Below are 17,121 nucleotides of genomic sequence, written 5' to 3' on the forward strand. Positions count from 1 at the left end.
AAGGCCATATCTGTGTATTATTTGACATTTTAGGCTATGGTATGTTTATTTTTTCTTCACACAGGATGTTAGTGTGCCGTGGGACATTTTAAGTGTCAAAAGTGTGCCGTGGCACAAAAAAGGTTGAAAAACACTGTCCTAATCCATTTGTGAACAGCCTACTACTGAACACTGACACTAACAAGATGCTGGCAGATGTGTGCACGACGCCACCCCGTGTTCAAGCAAGGGGATGCAACCTGTCACGTGGTGTTGTTATTTTTCCCTGCACTTCCTGGAATGCGCGGACATGTGATCATGTGATGCTTCCTTATGTTTCGCTGCCGTTCAACGCATAGCATCTTGGTCATTACTGTGTCATTATACACCATTTAATACCTTTTCGCTGTTACCTCCGTTCCTGGCTGTGTTCAATGGAATGGCGGACAGCGAACGATCTCCGCTGCTGGCAGATACTCGAGATGAAGCAAACGGGTTGTCTGCAGGAGATGGCCAGTATGGAGTTCTGACTAAACCTCAAAGTGAGTGAATGCTGTAAAATTAGGGCAACTATGACAAGCCACGGCCTCTACCCAAACTATATATATTAATTCTTGCTTAGCATGTAGAGTTTTTAATTCAGTAGCTTCTTATGATACCCCACCGTCACTCGAAAAATGCGTGATTTTACATTAGCTGTAACCTAATTATCCTTCTGGTTGAAAACATCTACAGCTAGCCTATCCTAAGTGCTTCCAGGTTACGCCATACATGCGCTTGGTAACCTACATTTGTTTTCAGTGTTGAGTATACACTACAATATAACTACTCGAAAAGGGTAATCTTTGGAAATAGTAAATACCAAGTCCTCTGACAGGTCTGTTTTTTATAGCCTACACTTACCAGTGTTCAGCTGATGATACACAAGCGTACATCCCCATTGTTGTTTGGGTGCGTTCCAATTGATATTGTGCATCAGTTTTTATTCTGAAGTAGGCTACTTTAATCACCAGACGGCAAATTAGCAAAGTCATCCAGTCATTCAGAACACATGCAGCCAGTAATATTATTCAAAAAGTTGCCTGATGTCGCCACAGGGAGGAGGGCAGTTGCTGTGTGATTACTGCTCAATGAATTTCTGGGATTTTTCTCTCTCTCTCTCTCTCTCTCTCTCTCAGGTCTTCCTTCGTTTTCCAGTGCTTCCCAGGAGGCGCCTCCTCCCTACTCCCCTCTGGGTTCTCCGGACAGCAGCAGTGCCCCGGTCATCAGCTGCAGGGTGTGCCAGAGCCTCATCAGTGTAGAAGGGAAGACCCATCAGCATGTGGTCAAATGTGGAGTCTGCAAAGAGGCTACAGTAAGTACATGCACATAGACTACCACCCCCCCCCCCCCCTTTACTTTATGACAGTAAACTACATATTTTTGGCATGTGGACAAAACAAGGCATCTGAGGACATAATCCTCGGCTTTTGGAAACACTGATCAACATTTTTTCACTGTTTTCGAAAATGTTTTCGAACAAATTAATTGATTTACTGAGGATATAATTAACAGATTAATCCACTATGAAAGTAATTGTTAGTTGTGCTAACACATATACACATAAATATCATAAAAATGTTCAATATGTTCGGCTAAGCAGATTATAGTGATGTTACACAAAACTAGAAATTGTGGTTGCAGTTGGTTACACACAACCAAGAGGAAAGAGGAATGGAAATCTCCCGCTCAATGTAGTCTCAGAAATAACCATTCACATTACAACTGTGACAAATAAAAGGGTTTTTGGATTAAGTGTGGGTGTGAATGATTGGAGGACTATCTCGCTTTGATTTTGATTCCTTACCACTTCAATCACTGTACAAAGTTAACACTTAAACCTGGAGCATTAATCTCAATACTTAATGCTACTTTTGGGCCATAGTTGTCAAGCGTCTTTGTTAGTGTTGTTTCAGCACTAATGCAAGTCACATGAGTCCAGTAACAACAGTGAGCCTGTAGGTTTTAATTTATCACAAGTGGCTGCTTGATCCAGCCCTGTTTATATCCTCTTTATGGCTTGTTCTGCATTGACATACATAGATAATGAAACTAGAACTCTTCCACTGTGAACTGGCAGCTAGCGAAGTGGGTCTATGGGTCTGTTGCCCTGAAGGGTTGTTTTGGTTCTAATATGATCATTCTAAATCTGATGCTTTTGTTCGCTTTTGTTGTTGGGAACATACATATGCATGTATGTATGTATGCATATCAATGAGCAGAAGTTCGGCAGCATTTCTGCTCTTGTTAACTTCCCTCTCTCCCTGTCTGTGTAGCCCATAAAGAATGCTCCCACTGGGAAAAAGTATGTGCGCTGCCCCTGCAACTGCCTCCTCATCTGCAAGGTGACGTCACAGCGGATCGCCTGCCCACGACCGTACTGGTGAGTTGGACTGGGAAGAGGAGCGAGAGGGGGACGCAGCTCCGGATGTCTTGTCCAAAGCCAGAAAAGGAAGTTCCACTTTCAGAACGGTCATGAGGCATGCTCAGTGACTTTTGTGCTGACCAGTGTGAACTGGGTGTAGCCCAGTTGCAAAGCCAAACTAATGAATAAAATGACCTGGCTTATTGTATGCAATATGTTGCTGCGGTTAGTTCTTGAAAAGGAACTAGAATGAGAGAGGTTGGGTGTATGTGTAAGGTTGTATGACATCTTCTTTGGAAAGACATTTACAAGCTTTTTCAAATGTCAGAGAAAGTGTCCAAAAAATAGTTGGATCACCACATCAAGTGTCGTCACCACCTGTATCACAAAGAGAAATCTATTTACCCTACTGTCCGACTTCCAGTTTACCTGATGACACCTCGTTTGCACGTGTCAATATAGTCATCATGTACTGTAAAAGCACTTTAAATGCATGCTGTGTGTGTGTGTGGTGATTGTGTGTTGCAGTAAGAGGATCATTAACCTGGGGCCGGTGAACTCAGGATCCGTGGCCTCAGAGCCTCAGCCTACTGGAGCGCGCGTCTGCTGCGGACACTGTGCCAACACGTTCCTGGTAAGACACCGCATGCGTCGCCACATTCGGACTTACCGTCCAATCCTGTTAGAGAACAAAAGGTACAGGAGTGCAGCAGGTCAAGCTGGCTTCTTTTTGACCAGCTGTTGGTCAAGTAGCAAGTGGCTGCAAATGGAGTTTGGACTTAAGTGACACTGGGGGAGCTGTAGCGCATCGGCAGCGGTGTCCACCCCATGCAGCTCCAGTGTCCACTGGGACCACGGCTCAAGTGTGGCCTGAGGACATTTTCCAAACCCAGGCGCTCCACATCTCTCCTCCTCTTGCTTCCTGTCTGCTACTTACTACAGGCCAGAGAAGCCCAAACATAAAACAGAAGAATAAAAATGGAATATGAACAAATTAGAGTTAAGTTTTTAATTGGTATGTGAATTTTCTCCTCAGTGGACAGAGTTTACAGACAGGACACTAGCCAGATGCCCACACTGCAGAAAAGTGTAAGTGTACAGCTTTGGTTTAAACACACACACACACACACACACACACACACGCACACGCACACTTTCACATTTCACCACTTTTTTTTGTTTCTGTTTCCCTTCTTTTCTGAAATCTTGTTTTTTTTCCCCAGTTCTTCTATTGGTCAGCGTTATCCGCGAAGGCAGAGCTTATGGTGTTTCCTGTTGTGTTTGATCTTCGTCATAGCAACAGCAGGCCTAATAGTAAGTGGTGTACAGTCTTGTACCTGTGGGAAACTGGTTTAGGTTCATTTTCATCCCACTGCATGCTGCAAATCATTGCAATGTATCTGTCAGGGTTCCCACGGGTCATGGAATTTCTGGAATGTCATGGAATTTTGGAAAGTCAGGGAATTTTATCATTTTGGGGACAAAGTCATGGAATATCAGGGAATTTTGAATTCTGAATTGGTGTATATCTGATTATTAGCTTTACTGCTTGCTTGAGTACTGTAGTTGTGGTTAGCCCAACTTTGTTCATTCAATACCCATTTATTCATCTCTTGCTCTAAAACAACCATTCTGAAATCTTGTACCCTTCATTATAAAGTCATGGAAATGTTGTTTTTTTGTCAGGGAAAGTCATGGAATTTTTACATTTCACTTAGAGTGGGAACCCTGATCTGTGTAGTGGGCTTGCCAGTCCTTGATTGAATTCCCTGCAGCAGTAAACTCATGCAGTTTACATGAATCACATGCAGGGTGGTTTAAAAATGAGCACCCTCTACAATTACAGCCCATTTAGCAGAACAACCAAAGCGACACAGACTTGCAATGGTGGGTTTTCGATTTCGATTTCGGGCCTACCAATTGTCAGTTAGTGGTGTTACTGTCACGCTAACAATGAAAGTATTGACAGAAGAAAATTATGGACATGTGGTGTCTGCTAAGAACATTCATAATTTGAAACATTCATAATTTGTTTCTGTCCATATAGTATACATGCACATATAACAGTCCCATTCGAACCCTTTCCCTGGAAATTACTTGAGTAATACTATTTGTACTAGTACAAATACTTTGAATTCTTTCTATTTGTCTAATTCTTCTGTCTATTTTGTCCTCATCCTTGTACTTTGTTCCATCCCTCCAGGCGGGCACCTGGGTCCAGACGCAGTCAAACAAGCGGATCTACGCAGCGTGGGCCGTGCTGATTGTGCTGGCGTTGCTGAGCCTGGCCCGGGCCATCTACTGGACCTGCGTGAAGATCAGTGAGCCCCTCCAAAGCTACGCCTGAAGCACAGAGCAAACCAATGATGGGGGCGGAGAGTTAAGAGAAGAGTGGACAGGATGGACAGAGGGAACAGTGGGAAGAAGAGAGAGGGAGATAATGAATAGGGAGGAGTGGGTGGAGGGGAGTATGATGGAAAGATGGATGGATGGAGTGGTAGAATAGTCTGATGTGTGGTGCCGTTTGGAACATGAATAGAGGCGGGTGGAGGCAATAAGCTTTTTGTTATGTACATGTTTTAAAATGTAAGTCATGCCGTACCGATCAACTTTTATTCCCTGTGCTGTGTGCTGTGTAGCCTGTCTGTGCCCCCCCCCCCAGCTTCTCCCCAAGCTTCCCCAGGCATGTCCAAGTCGAAGTATTGAAATACTAAAGTCCCCCTCCCTCAGTTCCTTATATAATTCCTAATGGCATTAACACTTACTGTGACATTTCCTGGAAGGTGGGTGGTTTTGTTTTTTAATGTACAAATGTTTACCGCTCATAATTTACTGACTTAAGCCCAGACCACCTGAATTGGACTCTTTCAGGGCTCTCAGTGTGGATGGCACTGTGGCATTAGCATGCATTCTGCATTCTATGGTTAACTGACAACATGCAGTATGCAGAAGCCATGAGAACGCAGGTGTTGTCTCACCTGTGATGGCGTCAATGAAGAGCCCATTTAGTAAAAACTGTTGATCATGAAATGAGGAAGGTGTGGAGTCAGTTACAGACCAAGCTTTCCTCCTCTTCTCAGCCGTCATGGTTATATCCTGATCATTTTTTAACACTTTGAGTTATTGTGGCTGGTTTTCCCTTTTGATCATCACTGTTGTAATTAAACCATGCAGATATGATCTATAAACTTGTTCAATACATGTAGGTGCAAACTGGAAAAAGTGCTAACAGGTGTTATTATTCATCTCTGGCTAAATTACAACCCCAACACTACCTTTCTCACACACACACACACACACATACACCAAAAATCAATATAAAATCTCAATGATTTGGGGGCATAATTTAGGGGAAATGGCTATCAATGTTTACTTTTCTCCCTCATAAACTAACTTAAGGTCTATTTTTAATCTTTTTTTTTTTTTCAGGTGTTTAATATTGTTAAATGTAAATGTTGAAATGTACTACAGTTGATGACAACTAATTCATTCCTTTTTTGTCAATATGTTTATTTTTGCATTTTTTGTACATTTATCTGTAATAAATATTTTAACAACGGAATTGTTTTGTCTGTGTTCATGGTTCTGTTTCATAGTTTTGTATAAAATGTAATTGGGTAATCCTGTGATTTATTGTGAAGTTACAGTAACTATAGAACTAGGTATTGGTTTCAAAGCATAATATGTAGAAAATGTTTGATGATTGACATCTGAATCAGCACTATGGCCAAAGGTTTTTTTATTTTTATTTTAGGCTTTAAATGCCAATTTGTACAAACAAATAAACTTATTCAATGGACCAAATTCAAAGCGAATATGTACAACTGTAATTAATCTACTCAAAAGTACACAGAAATATCCAGTCTTAGTCCTAGGCTGGTCTGCTCTAAAGGCAAACATGTGTTTAAAGACCAAGTACTACTGTATCTTATCAATTAAATGATCATAGTGCCTTATTCCTTGTTTGGCCTGATCTGCCCACACGGAACCTATCGCCTATAAACCAGACCTATCAGATAACTGGGGGAATATGGTTTACTGACTGAGCCAGATTAGATAATGAGCTGTGTTGTTACAAAGGTTAACTCAGAGTATGTAGAAACTCTGGAGGAGCCTTATGGATTTGTTTTGCTAAGAGAATAAAGGCCCAAGGGCTTCTGTTAGAATGTTTACTACTACTAACTCTGAGTTAACTTCTCCAGATTAGTCAATAAACCATGTAGAACACCCCACCCAGCAGACCACACCTACCACAGTGGAACAAAGCACCAAGCAAAACAACTCACAAAACAAAACACACAAGTAATCGTATCATTTTGGAATCGCTCCCTCCACACATCACTACATACAGTACACACACACACACACACACACAAGCCATGGGGAGTCTCAGTTTTAACATCACACATAAACACACACTACCGGTAGATAAAGAAGATTGATGTAGCCTTCTGCTGTCTTGTGTCCAATTCACTTTTGACCTGAGATTAGGGGGCGTGAACCCGAGATGGTGAAAAAGTGAAGATGGCCGTATCTGGCTAAAGATAGGGGCAGCTACTGGACTGGATTTGAACATAGAATATACATTTACAATTTTCATCCACTGGCACATCTTAGCGTTTGTTGCTCAGTCAAGAATTGTAAAATAAGAATGTTGAATTATTTTGATTTCATTTTTAAATTGGCTTACAGGTGTTCTTGGTATTGCAACTAGAAATATCAAGAACACAGAATGCCTGTTTTCTAAGGCTCAGTCCACTGGCTTAAAATGAGGTTGACTGTATGATGAAAACAGCTACATAATGCCTCAGTGTTTTAGTCAGTGTCATACTCTCCTCATTCACCTCATCCATGAACACACAAACAACCATTAAACATTGCAGTTCTGTGTACAAGTTTGGGAACCCCTGATCTTATATTGCTATTTTCTGTCAACAAGTCTCTTCTTCTACATGGGTTGCATTTACTCATTTGTACTTCAAAAACAAAATGTCAGGGGTACCCAAACCTTGGCACACAACTGCCCATCCAACAACCATGACCCATTTGCAATATATTGATTATGAGAGATTTTCCTGCTTCATAGATACTATAGATATAACGTTTGGTGTCATAACTCAATCCCATTCCGTGTGTATTTGTGTGTGACAGTATCAAACTGTCAAATCAGAGGGTTGCTGTGAGTTCGGTCGAGGTTGCTGAGGTTGTATTCAGGCACCAGGCATGTGTACTGTCCAACGGCCTTGTAGCTTTGGCCTTCCAGCGTGAGCATCTGCTGAAGCTACAGCTTGATCTCCTTCACAGGCATGGGTCCGCACGGCCCTGCCCCGCTGTGACTGTACGAGTCCTCCTCCTCCTCTTCCTCCTCCTCCTCCTCCTCCTCTTCCTCATCCAGCTGGAGGCTCCCTGAGGAGAAGCGCATGCGCGCCAGCGGAGCGGAACGTACCATCTTACCCACGGCGGGGTAGTAGTAGGGGCAGAAGTCGGAGTCGGAGTCGCTGTAGCTGCTCGTGCCCAGCACACACAGGGAGCTCGGCCGCTCGGGCAGCGGAGAGGAGATGAGGGGCAGGTAGGTGGGCCGGGCGGGCAGCTGTTGTCGGGACAAGTGGGGGTAGTAGCCCAGGGGTCGGTACTCGGAGGCGTGGGCAGCAGTGGCAGCGGGCGCCAGCGGGTGGCGGGGGTCCACGTCGGGCTGGCTAGTGGAGCGGCGGGGCAGCCCTGTGTGGAAGGAGGAGTCGTCGCTGTAATGGCCCACCTCCAGCCGCCCCACCTCCAGCCGCCGGCCAGCGCCCATCCCCAGGCGGCCCGCCGTCTCCGAGCGCAGCCTGGAGCGCGCCGATGCCGCCGCCGCCACCCCGAGCCTCGACGCCTGGATCCTCTGCTGCACCCGCTGGGCGGCGAAGGACGGGGAGGATTCTGGGTAGCAGCTGAGCGGCTGAGGCATGTACTCCATGGGGCCGGCGTGGACAGGTCGGACCATCGGGAGGCGCTCCAGCGAGGCGGACGAGCTGTGGGCCGGGGCGAGGTACGGGTGAGCGGCAGTGGCGGTCGCAGCGGCCAGCGGGAAGGTGGGCAGCACCGGGTGGAACTGCAGGTGGGGGCTGCTGGGATAGAGGAGGACCAGGTGTTGCTGGCCGCTGGGCGAGTGGCGTCGGCGCTGGCCGCCATGTCCCGTCCGGTGGGTGCTGTTTGCCTCGACCGAGCGCCCGCTCCTGCGCTCTGGCGCCCGGCCTTGGTGACGCTGGGCCAGCCGGGGGGACGACGGGTAGCGCTCCAGCGAGGGGTCGAGGGAGTGGTAGGGCGAGGAGCGGTCCACCAGGTCGGCTGAGCGACTGCGCTTGGAGGTGCCCACCTCGTCAGGGTGCAGATGGCCCAGCGCAGGGTGAGGGAACGAGTGGGCCTCCTCATACAACTAGAGATGCACACAAGACACACACACACACACACACACACACACACACATAACATACACACATAACACACACACACAGAGAATGCACATACACAGATTGACACATACATATTGAGAGCAGTGTAAATCGTTATGCTATTTATCACAATTCTATAAATGTTATGTACAGATATGCTATGCTATGCACATGCTAATAGAACTACAGCACAGCCCCCAGCACAGTAACCAATGATTTCCTGTCCAGCGGGGCACACCTGTTTAGAGACCGCCGTGAGGATGTCTGGAGAGGATCTGCACTGTCGAGACCTGTAGTCAGATCTGGAGTACGGTCTGTGTGTTAAACAACACAAAACAACTCTCACAAATGCACACAAATCTAGAAACAAACACATTTTTGTCTGTACCAATACCAATCATATCCCTTTTTGATCAGTTTGATCAAATATGTGTGTGTGTGTGTGTGTGTGTGTGTGTGTGTGTGTATTGTTTTCAAATTCTAATTTTCCCTTCTTGATGATGAAGTGCTGATCTTTAAAAAAACAAATGTTTGCAAATATATTTTGGGTGTGAGGAATGTCATGGTGTACTTTTTCACACGTTGTCCAGATAAATGTCCTCTCCTACGTAGGCCTACCTCTCAGAGGACGCATGCCGCATGTCTCCGCCCTCAACACATTCAAGCAGCTGTTTCTGTGTTCGGCCACTGCAAATACACACGACACACACTACTTGCAATTAATTAAGTGTTCATCTGTATTACACTCTTCATTGTGTTTGAAACATATTTGGCTGATATGAGTTTATCAACAGAACAAACATTCAAAAGGATATTCTTCAATTTATCCAGCCTTATAATAATTAACATATGATTCTCAGTGAAAGTAGCAATATGCTCCAGCGAGCTCTCTGATTGGTCCAACCTGAATCTGAAGCTGGAGCCTTTGCTGGAGAGCAGGGACTTCTTCTGTGACCTGGGCTCCTCGGTCAGGCGGAAGAAAGCGTGATACTCCACACACATTTTCCAAAAGGCCTTGCTCACATCCCGGCTAGCCATTGCAAACTCCACCGTGTCTTTTCGTGAGGGCTGGATACAGACACACACACACACACACACACACACACACACACACACACACACACACACACACACACACACACACACACACACACACACACACAGTAAAATGTTCATATGTCCAACAGCATATACCTACAACAACTACAACATATCTCTCACTCTCACTCACTCTCTCTCTCTCTCTCTGTTCCCCTCCATTCCTTGTTGGAACTTTCTTACCACCACTTTAGCATGCAGCTTTATTAAGAAGTGTTTCCTCTTGAAGCTCAGCTTACGAATCTTCGCCCAGCTGAAGGTGTTTATCTTGGTGTTGCCCTGATGAGAACACAAAGATCACTCAAAACTCAAACATTACGTTGCATATCATTTGCTTATTTTAGCCTCATCTATTCTTATTCCCAACCACATGCTGGTTGGCCAGGAAGAGACCACAAAAAAAACACATCCCACCGATAACAATAGTCTCTGTTAAACGTCAATCAAAAACTACAATGTTCCAACAGAGTCTCTGGGTGTTGGACCAGCGCAGTTTGTCTAGCTTTAATGCTTTTACTGTAGCCTACATACACTATGATATTTATTTATTTTAGGCATTTAGCTGACATTCTTGTCCAGGCCACCACCATCACCATACTTAATGGAAAGACAGCATGGGTGGCTCTCAAATAGCTCCGTCAGATGTTAGATATCTGGTGTACCTGGAAGACCAGCACGCCCAGGTGTGTGACCGCAAGGTTGATTCTCATGCCCTCTCCGTCGTGGGCAGGGTGAGGCCGGATGCCGTACATGTCCAGCTTACGTGCCACCTCCAGCAGATGCACATCCGACTGGGCCGGAGTGTGGCCTCTACAGAGGGAGAGATGGTATGAGTGAGTATGAGGGGACAAAGAGAGATTGAGTGAGTGAGGAGAGAGAGAGAGAGAGAGAGAGAGAGAGAGAGAGACATATGGAGGAAAGGTATCAATGTGGAGTGTAAGTTTGGCTATACGTTTCTGCTGGGGATAGGAAACACTAGGGAACAAGGTAAGAATCAAACTCTCTGTGTGTGTGTGTGTGTGTGTGTGTGTGTGTGTGTGTGTGTGTGTGTTTGTGTGTGTGTGTGTGTGTGTGTGTGTGTGTGTGTGTGTGTGTGTGTGTGTCTGTGTGTGTGTGTCTGTGTGTGTCTGTGTCTGTGGGTGAATGTGGGTGGGTGAGTGCACGTGTGATTCTGTGCCTGTGTCTCTTGTGGAGGCGCATGATCTTGTGGTCCAGGTACTCCTGATTTGGAATGTACTTCTTATTCTCCAGGTGATGAGCATCCAGCTCTTCATCATAGTCCCCTAACTCTGCTACAGAGAGAGAGAGAGAGAGAGAGAGAGAGAGATGGAAGATATGAAGATAGGAAGAGAGGGAGAAATTAAAGAGAGCTAGAGTACAGTCATGTTGAGTGCAGAGTATGAGACTCACACTGTAGTATATGAGAGACCATGAGGGTAGCGCTGTTGTCATTGCATGTCAGACTGCCGTTGGACAAGTCCTGTTTCACCTGGAGGGCAAACAAATACCTAAAGACAACAAAAACACACAAACATTACTGTGCAGAACAAACTTTACTGTGCATCTCAACACTTACAGCCATGATTGTCTGGCTGTAATAATTAGGGCTGTCAATCGATTAAAAAAATTAATCTAATTAATTACATACTCTGTGATTAATTAATCTAAATTAATCGCATATATAATTTTTGCTGTGAAAGTATTTTCAATATTTAAATTCAAATGAATCATTGAATAATCAGCATTAGTGACATTAAAGTTCAAAAACTCTTTTATTATTATTTTAATAATGGCCATAATAATCTATGATATGACCTAATATGGTAAGGAAATAAATTCAAAAGTGCTCCAGGAAGAAATTGTTTTTCACATACAAGGTATTTCAGGCCACAGATATAACCTTTTTAAAAGTAAATGTTTCAATCAATGATCTAGGCAGCACATTTTCTTCTCTCTCCTTCATTTTACAGTCTAATGGTTACTGACTACAATGGCTCGGGGTCAAAGGTCGATTAATCTGTGTTATTTTTTTTAATCAGTTATTTTTTCTCAAATTAATTCATTGAAATTAATCAGTTATTTTGACAGCCCTGGTAATAATGTATAAACATGAACAATCACACACACCTCGTCAATCCTCTCTGTAGCTGTCCTGGGTCTGGGGGAAAAAACTTGACGATGAAGCGGAAGGCCAGATCACTGGAATCCTCTAGAGCCAGAGCAGAGAAGGGCGATGGAACAGCAGCAAGATCAACAGCATCAAATCTTTTTATTTGTTTCTCTCATGCAACAAAAGTACACAAACACACACACAGCATATTGTACACATTTGGGGAAACTTACTTCTGATCTGTTTTGATAAGGGCTTGAGTAGCTCCAGCCAAACCTGTATTTAAAAAATCACATACATTGGATGCCACATTTAGAGGCTTATGAGCTTCGTCATCTCCATCAAACTATAGTAAAATCTTTCTGTTAGTGTTGGCTAAAGCTAAAGTAGCAGTTAAAGCTAAAGTACAATTGATGATTTTTTTTCTATAGAAAAAGGAACCCATCAGCAAGTTTCTGATCTGGTGTTTTGGAAATTTCAGACCAGCCTCATCTTGTCACTCGGTTCAGTATAGAAATGTATTTCTTTAACAAGTTTCTTTAACTGTACTGTTCCAGTGAATGTTTTATATCAAATCTAGCACCAGCACTGTCTGCAACAAATCATGGCAAAAACTCTCACTCCTCCAGGGTACTAGTACACCGACAGATAAGATACAGGGAACACAAGTCCTGTATTTACTCTCATGACCTTGTGAGGGAGGTCACAGCCAATCAGATTGCAGGATTCCCACAGCAAATAAGATAGCAGGATTCCCACAGCAAATAAGATAGCAGGATTCCAACAGCCAATCAGATTGCAAGATTCCCAAAGCCAATCAGATTGCGGGATTCTGGGAGCTGATCAGATTGCAGGATTCTGGTAGCCAATCAGATTGCAGGATTCCAACAGCCAATCAGATTGCAGGATTCCCACAGCCAATCAGATTGCAGGAGTCCCACAGCCAATCAGATTGCAGGATTCTGAGAGCCAATCAGATTGCAGGATTCCCGCAGCCAATCAGAATGCAGGATTCCAGCAGCCAATCAGATTGCATGATTCCAACAGCCAATCAGATTACAGGATTCTGGGAGCAAATCAGATTGCAGGATTCCAACAGCCAATCAGATTGCAGGATTCTGGGAGCCAATCAGATTGCAGGATTCCCACAGCCTTTCAGATTGCAGGATCCTTGGAGCCAATCAGATTGCGGGATCAATTAGATCATCCAGGTAGGCTTTATACAATGATGGACAGATGAGCAATGGTGCCTGTGACTGAGCGTGCTTCGGTTAATTTTGTTTACAGCCTGTTGTTAGAGAAGATAGAAAAAGCTGGCTTATTGAGTTGAGTTCTGTCTACACCAGGCTAGGGAAATACAACAGTTGAATACAGGGAAATTGGTCTCTAATAACGCCATTACCATCACCATATTGATATGCAAATGAAGCGTTAACATGGCTTAAAATGAGCTACTTTGAACACATTTGGTCTTGTGCTGCAGGTGAAAAAAACTTAATTACTGACATGAAGGCAGTATTTCCCCCTGTTTGGTGAATTTAGGATAAGGATGCCTTAAACTGTAACAACATAATTTTGATTGTAGGTCTTTCATTCTACTCATTTGTTTTTTGCCAATAGATCTTCATTAATACATGATACAGACAGCCTTCAATTATATGTGAAAGGGGGGGAATGTGTAATAGCTACTACTAATTAAGAAGACCTTTGTGTTTCTGTACAGATTCGTTTGTAGAAGTATTTTGAGTATTAAATATTTGCATGGGTGTGAAGGTACCTGGATTGCCTAAATCAGTAAGTCAGAGATTTTAATGCATTTTTTATTTAAAAACATGGGAAGTGCCCTTTTTTCACTTGAGCCCCTGCCCTTCCAAATGTCTGTGCACGTCCCTGGTCAGGGGTCACATGTGCATTACTCACATAGGTACCAGTGTGGTGACGGAACTCCAGCCCAAAGTACTCCTTCTCCAGCAGCTTCAGGTGCCCGCACACTTTGTTGAAAAAATCCCCACCCAAAATCCTATGCTGAAGAGATAGACAGATGAGAGAAATGACACATCATCAGTTTGTGGGACATGTGTAGATGCAAGAGTGGTCAAAATTGACCATCAATTACAACAGACTTCCCTTAACATACTTTATGTAATTTAACTGGATGTCATGTCCACAAAAGTTAGGAAGTATTTGACTATAGTAAATCTCAGTAAAGATTCTGGTTGTCATGAGTTATGAGAATGGGAATATACTGTAAGCATGTACTAAGGTGGAGAAAATCTTGCTGAGGTTTGAAAAAGAATTTGAGAATGAACATTTTCCACATGTGAGAATTTTTTTCTGATGTGGATATCTTGTCCATCACAGGCGTGCTATTAAGACGACACAGGCCAGTAGTAAACACCAATCCAAATCTAAACATCAGTTACAATGATGCTGAAGTCGTAAAATATCTCTAAAAAAATTCACAACACAGAAAATGTTTGCACAAGCCTAAAGACTCAAATATGATGTATATTGCCTTGCACTTCATGAGAATATATTTAAAACAGTGAAGTGCTTATCATGTCAAGCACTCCTCCCCTTAAGCCTTTAATAACAGTGTGTGTGTGTGTGTGTGTGTGTGTGTGTGTTTTTGCCTGCGTGTTTCCTGGTGCATATGTTAGTGTTTGTGTGGTGTGTGTGTTTGTGTGTTTTTATGTGTGTACGAGGTTGAACACTATGTTTACCACACCAGCTGGGCAGAGAACATCCTTATTATGCTGTCAGATGGAGAGAAGGCAAGGATGAGCTAAAGAGAGAAAAGGAGCTGGGAACGAGAGCAGCCCCAGAGAACACAGGGGAGAACAGAAAGCAGTGTGGACATGATACACAACCTGTAATCATCATGTGTTTCCATGACACTAAAGAGAGTAAGGGAGCGACACAGAGACAGAGACCTTGCATCTACCAGCAATAGGCTGCATTCAGCAATCCAAAGAGCTTGTTTTGGGCTAATTCACTATTTATTTATTTACCTGTTCATTTATCTGCATGCCTGCTTGCCTTGCCTGAAATGCATGTTTTTTTTTTATTTTGATTTATTTATTTGTTTATTTATTTAATTTTTCAGTTTCTGCCATTTCAGTCTTCTCTGGCTAAATCATGATTTTATTTCTCGGTGTGACTGCCTCTCCACTCCTCTTTTCTGGCCCTCTCATCCCTTCTTCTCTCCGTCTTTTCCCTCCCTATCTGTGTTAATTGATTCTTTTGCCCAAGGCTATGAAGGCGGAATGGAGTTCACATTCAGAGCCACCCCGTACGTCACAGAGACCGTAGCTCCGACACAACCCAAAATCCTAAAACACTAATTCTCTCAGCTTTTCGAACAGCTTTCATAACATCTTTCTGGTAATCTTCAGCCCAGAAACACAGACATACATTAACCCTTCTACTCTCCCTTCCTCTCTGTCCCTCCTCTCATTCTCTCTCTCTCTTTCCCTCTTGCCCTCCATTCTGGGGAGAGGCCCCCGGGCCGTAAGGGCATCTTACGGGTAGGCCATTGTCGGAGATTGAGCTTGTAGATAATGGGGCTTGTAATCCTACTACTTTATAAAGAAAACACAGCTGAGCTGCTGGCCAGCACACAGCCTTCATCTCTCCATATTCCATGTCACTACTTCCTTCTCTCTTTCATTCCATATCTTTCCTTTTCCCTCCCTGGCTCTTGCTTACTGTCTCCCTTCTCTATCCCTCCTTCTCTCTTTCTGTCATTCTGTTCTCCCATCTTCACTTCTATCTATCCAATTTCTCTTTCTCTCTCTCAGACACACACACACACACACACACACACACACACACATCACTCTGACATACGCTCCTCTGAAGCATCTCACTCACTCTCACAGGGACAGAGCCTGAGGGGGTGTGAGTACTGTGAGTGGACTCAGAGCAGAAACCCTGTAATCCCATTATATCTTGAATAGACTCCTCTGGCAATGTTGCCTTTCACCATACAGTTCAGTGAGCCTTTCCATGACCCCAATAATATTTAAAATAAGTCCTCAAATGGCTATATGGCCTACACTAATGTAAATTATAGCTATAAGGAACACATTCTGTATGTTATAGTGAGGGTTTTGTAAATAGGTTCATATAGGCTAAATGACTGCTTTGCCTACATATTTGAAACTTCAGCAGGTCAAATATAGGTTAACCATTGCCCTATGGTTCAATTTAGTCTAGCTACAGCAAAACATCTTGGACAAGTCAATTAAACTCAAGTAATCCATAGTTAATATGAATTCATTAATTCAATGCCTTTTTCATTTACCTCAACCTCGAAAAAGCATTCGCTGCCGTCCAGGAAGATGACGCGTATCCTCAGCTTGCCTTCTTGCTTTCGCGCAGTGGTGCTTTTGGTTGGCGTCTTCCTCAATAACTCGAATTTGTCGCCCATTGTATGCCGGTCCTCAGTTTACTAACATAATTCTTAATTGAGAGAAGAAACCATGTAAAAATCACTTGTAAACTCTGTAAACTACCCTAAATTGTTAGCTTATGTTTGGGTGCGTCTCCTTCCCAACAGAAAAAAAAACATGCACAACTTTAACGTGCACAACTTTAACATGCCACGCAAGAATGCAATTATATTATTGACGTCATTATTCATTGAAATGGAAAACCGTTAAAGAGCATACAAAGCTCATACAAACACACCATCATCAGTTAACATATAATTATTCTTCCGGAAATTTCAATAATATTAGCCTTTCCAAAAGTGTAAAGTGGGTTGGTGGCTTGTCTTACCTCCTTTTGGAAATAAATTAATGTCCACTGATTCTTCCAGGGCATGAATCCCCCTGCGAACTGCAATATGCCGGTGACAGGCAGGCACCCTGCGCGCATCATTCCAGTCAAGCGCATCACAGCATCATTTACGTCTCCAGCGGCCCCCGCTGCGCAACTGAGTTGCGCGCCACGGGTGCGTGTGCACTTTGGACGTCTCTTTAGTGATAATCACAACCCAGCTAGAAAAACTAAAGGTAACGAAAATAAAAACATAGGATATATAGCGTCTGTGTGCATAAAGAAAAAAGGCCAAAATAACACAAAGTTGGTTCAAAAAA

The 17,121-nt window shown here is 43.6% G+C and overlaps 2 protein-coding genes across 2 annotated transcripts; one reads left to right on the forward strand and one right to left on the reverse strand.

The window, feature by feature from the left end:
- Window positions 1-288: 288 nt before the first annotated feature.
- pip4p1b (phosphatidylinositol-4,5-bisphosphate 4-phosphatase 1b) lies at window positions 289-5,945 on the forward strand. The gene is made up of 7 exons (XM_048236038.1): window positions 289-521; window positions 1,158-1,333; window positions 2,295-2,401; window positions 2,912-3,017; window positions 3,420-3,472; window positions 3,607-3,697; window positions 4,587-5,945. Exons 1-7 carry the CDS (start codon window positions 419-421, stop codon window positions 4,728-4,730), a joined length of 780 nt encoding a protein of 259 aa, XP_048091995.1. The 5' UTR covers window positions 289-418; the 3' UTR covers window positions 4,731-5,945.
- Window positions 5,946-6,098: 153 nt separating this feature from the next.
- LOC125289914 (FERM domain-containing protein 7) lies at window positions 6,099-16,913 on the reverse strand. Its single transcript, XM_048237021.1, has 13 exons — window positions 16,802-16,913; window positions 16,326-16,483; window positions 13,940-14,044; window positions 12,253-12,295; window positions 12,037-12,118; window positions 11,320-11,417; window positions 11,087-11,201; window positions 10,572-10,719; window positions 10,093-10,188; window positions 9,716-9,879; window positions 9,430-9,498; window positions 9,050-9,125; window positions 6,099-8,795 (listed from the first exon to the last, which is right to left on the reverse strand). Exons 2-13 carry the CDS (start codon window positions 16,449-16,451, stop codon window positions 7,665-7,667), a joined length of 2,253 nt encoding a protein of 750 aa, XP_048092978.1. The 5' UTR covers window positions 16,452-16,483; window positions 16,802-16,913; the 3' UTR covers window positions 6,099-7,664.
- Window positions 16,914-17,121: the final 208 nt, after the last annotated feature.

Source organism: Alosa alosa, chromosome 24, assembly GCF_017589495.1.
Source record: "Alosa alosa isolate M-15738 ecotype Scorff River chromosome 24, AALO_Geno_1.1, whole genome shotgun sequence".
Lineage (NCBI taxonomy): Eukaryota > Metazoa > Chordata > Actinopteri > Clupeiformes > Clupeidae > Alosa > Alosa alosa.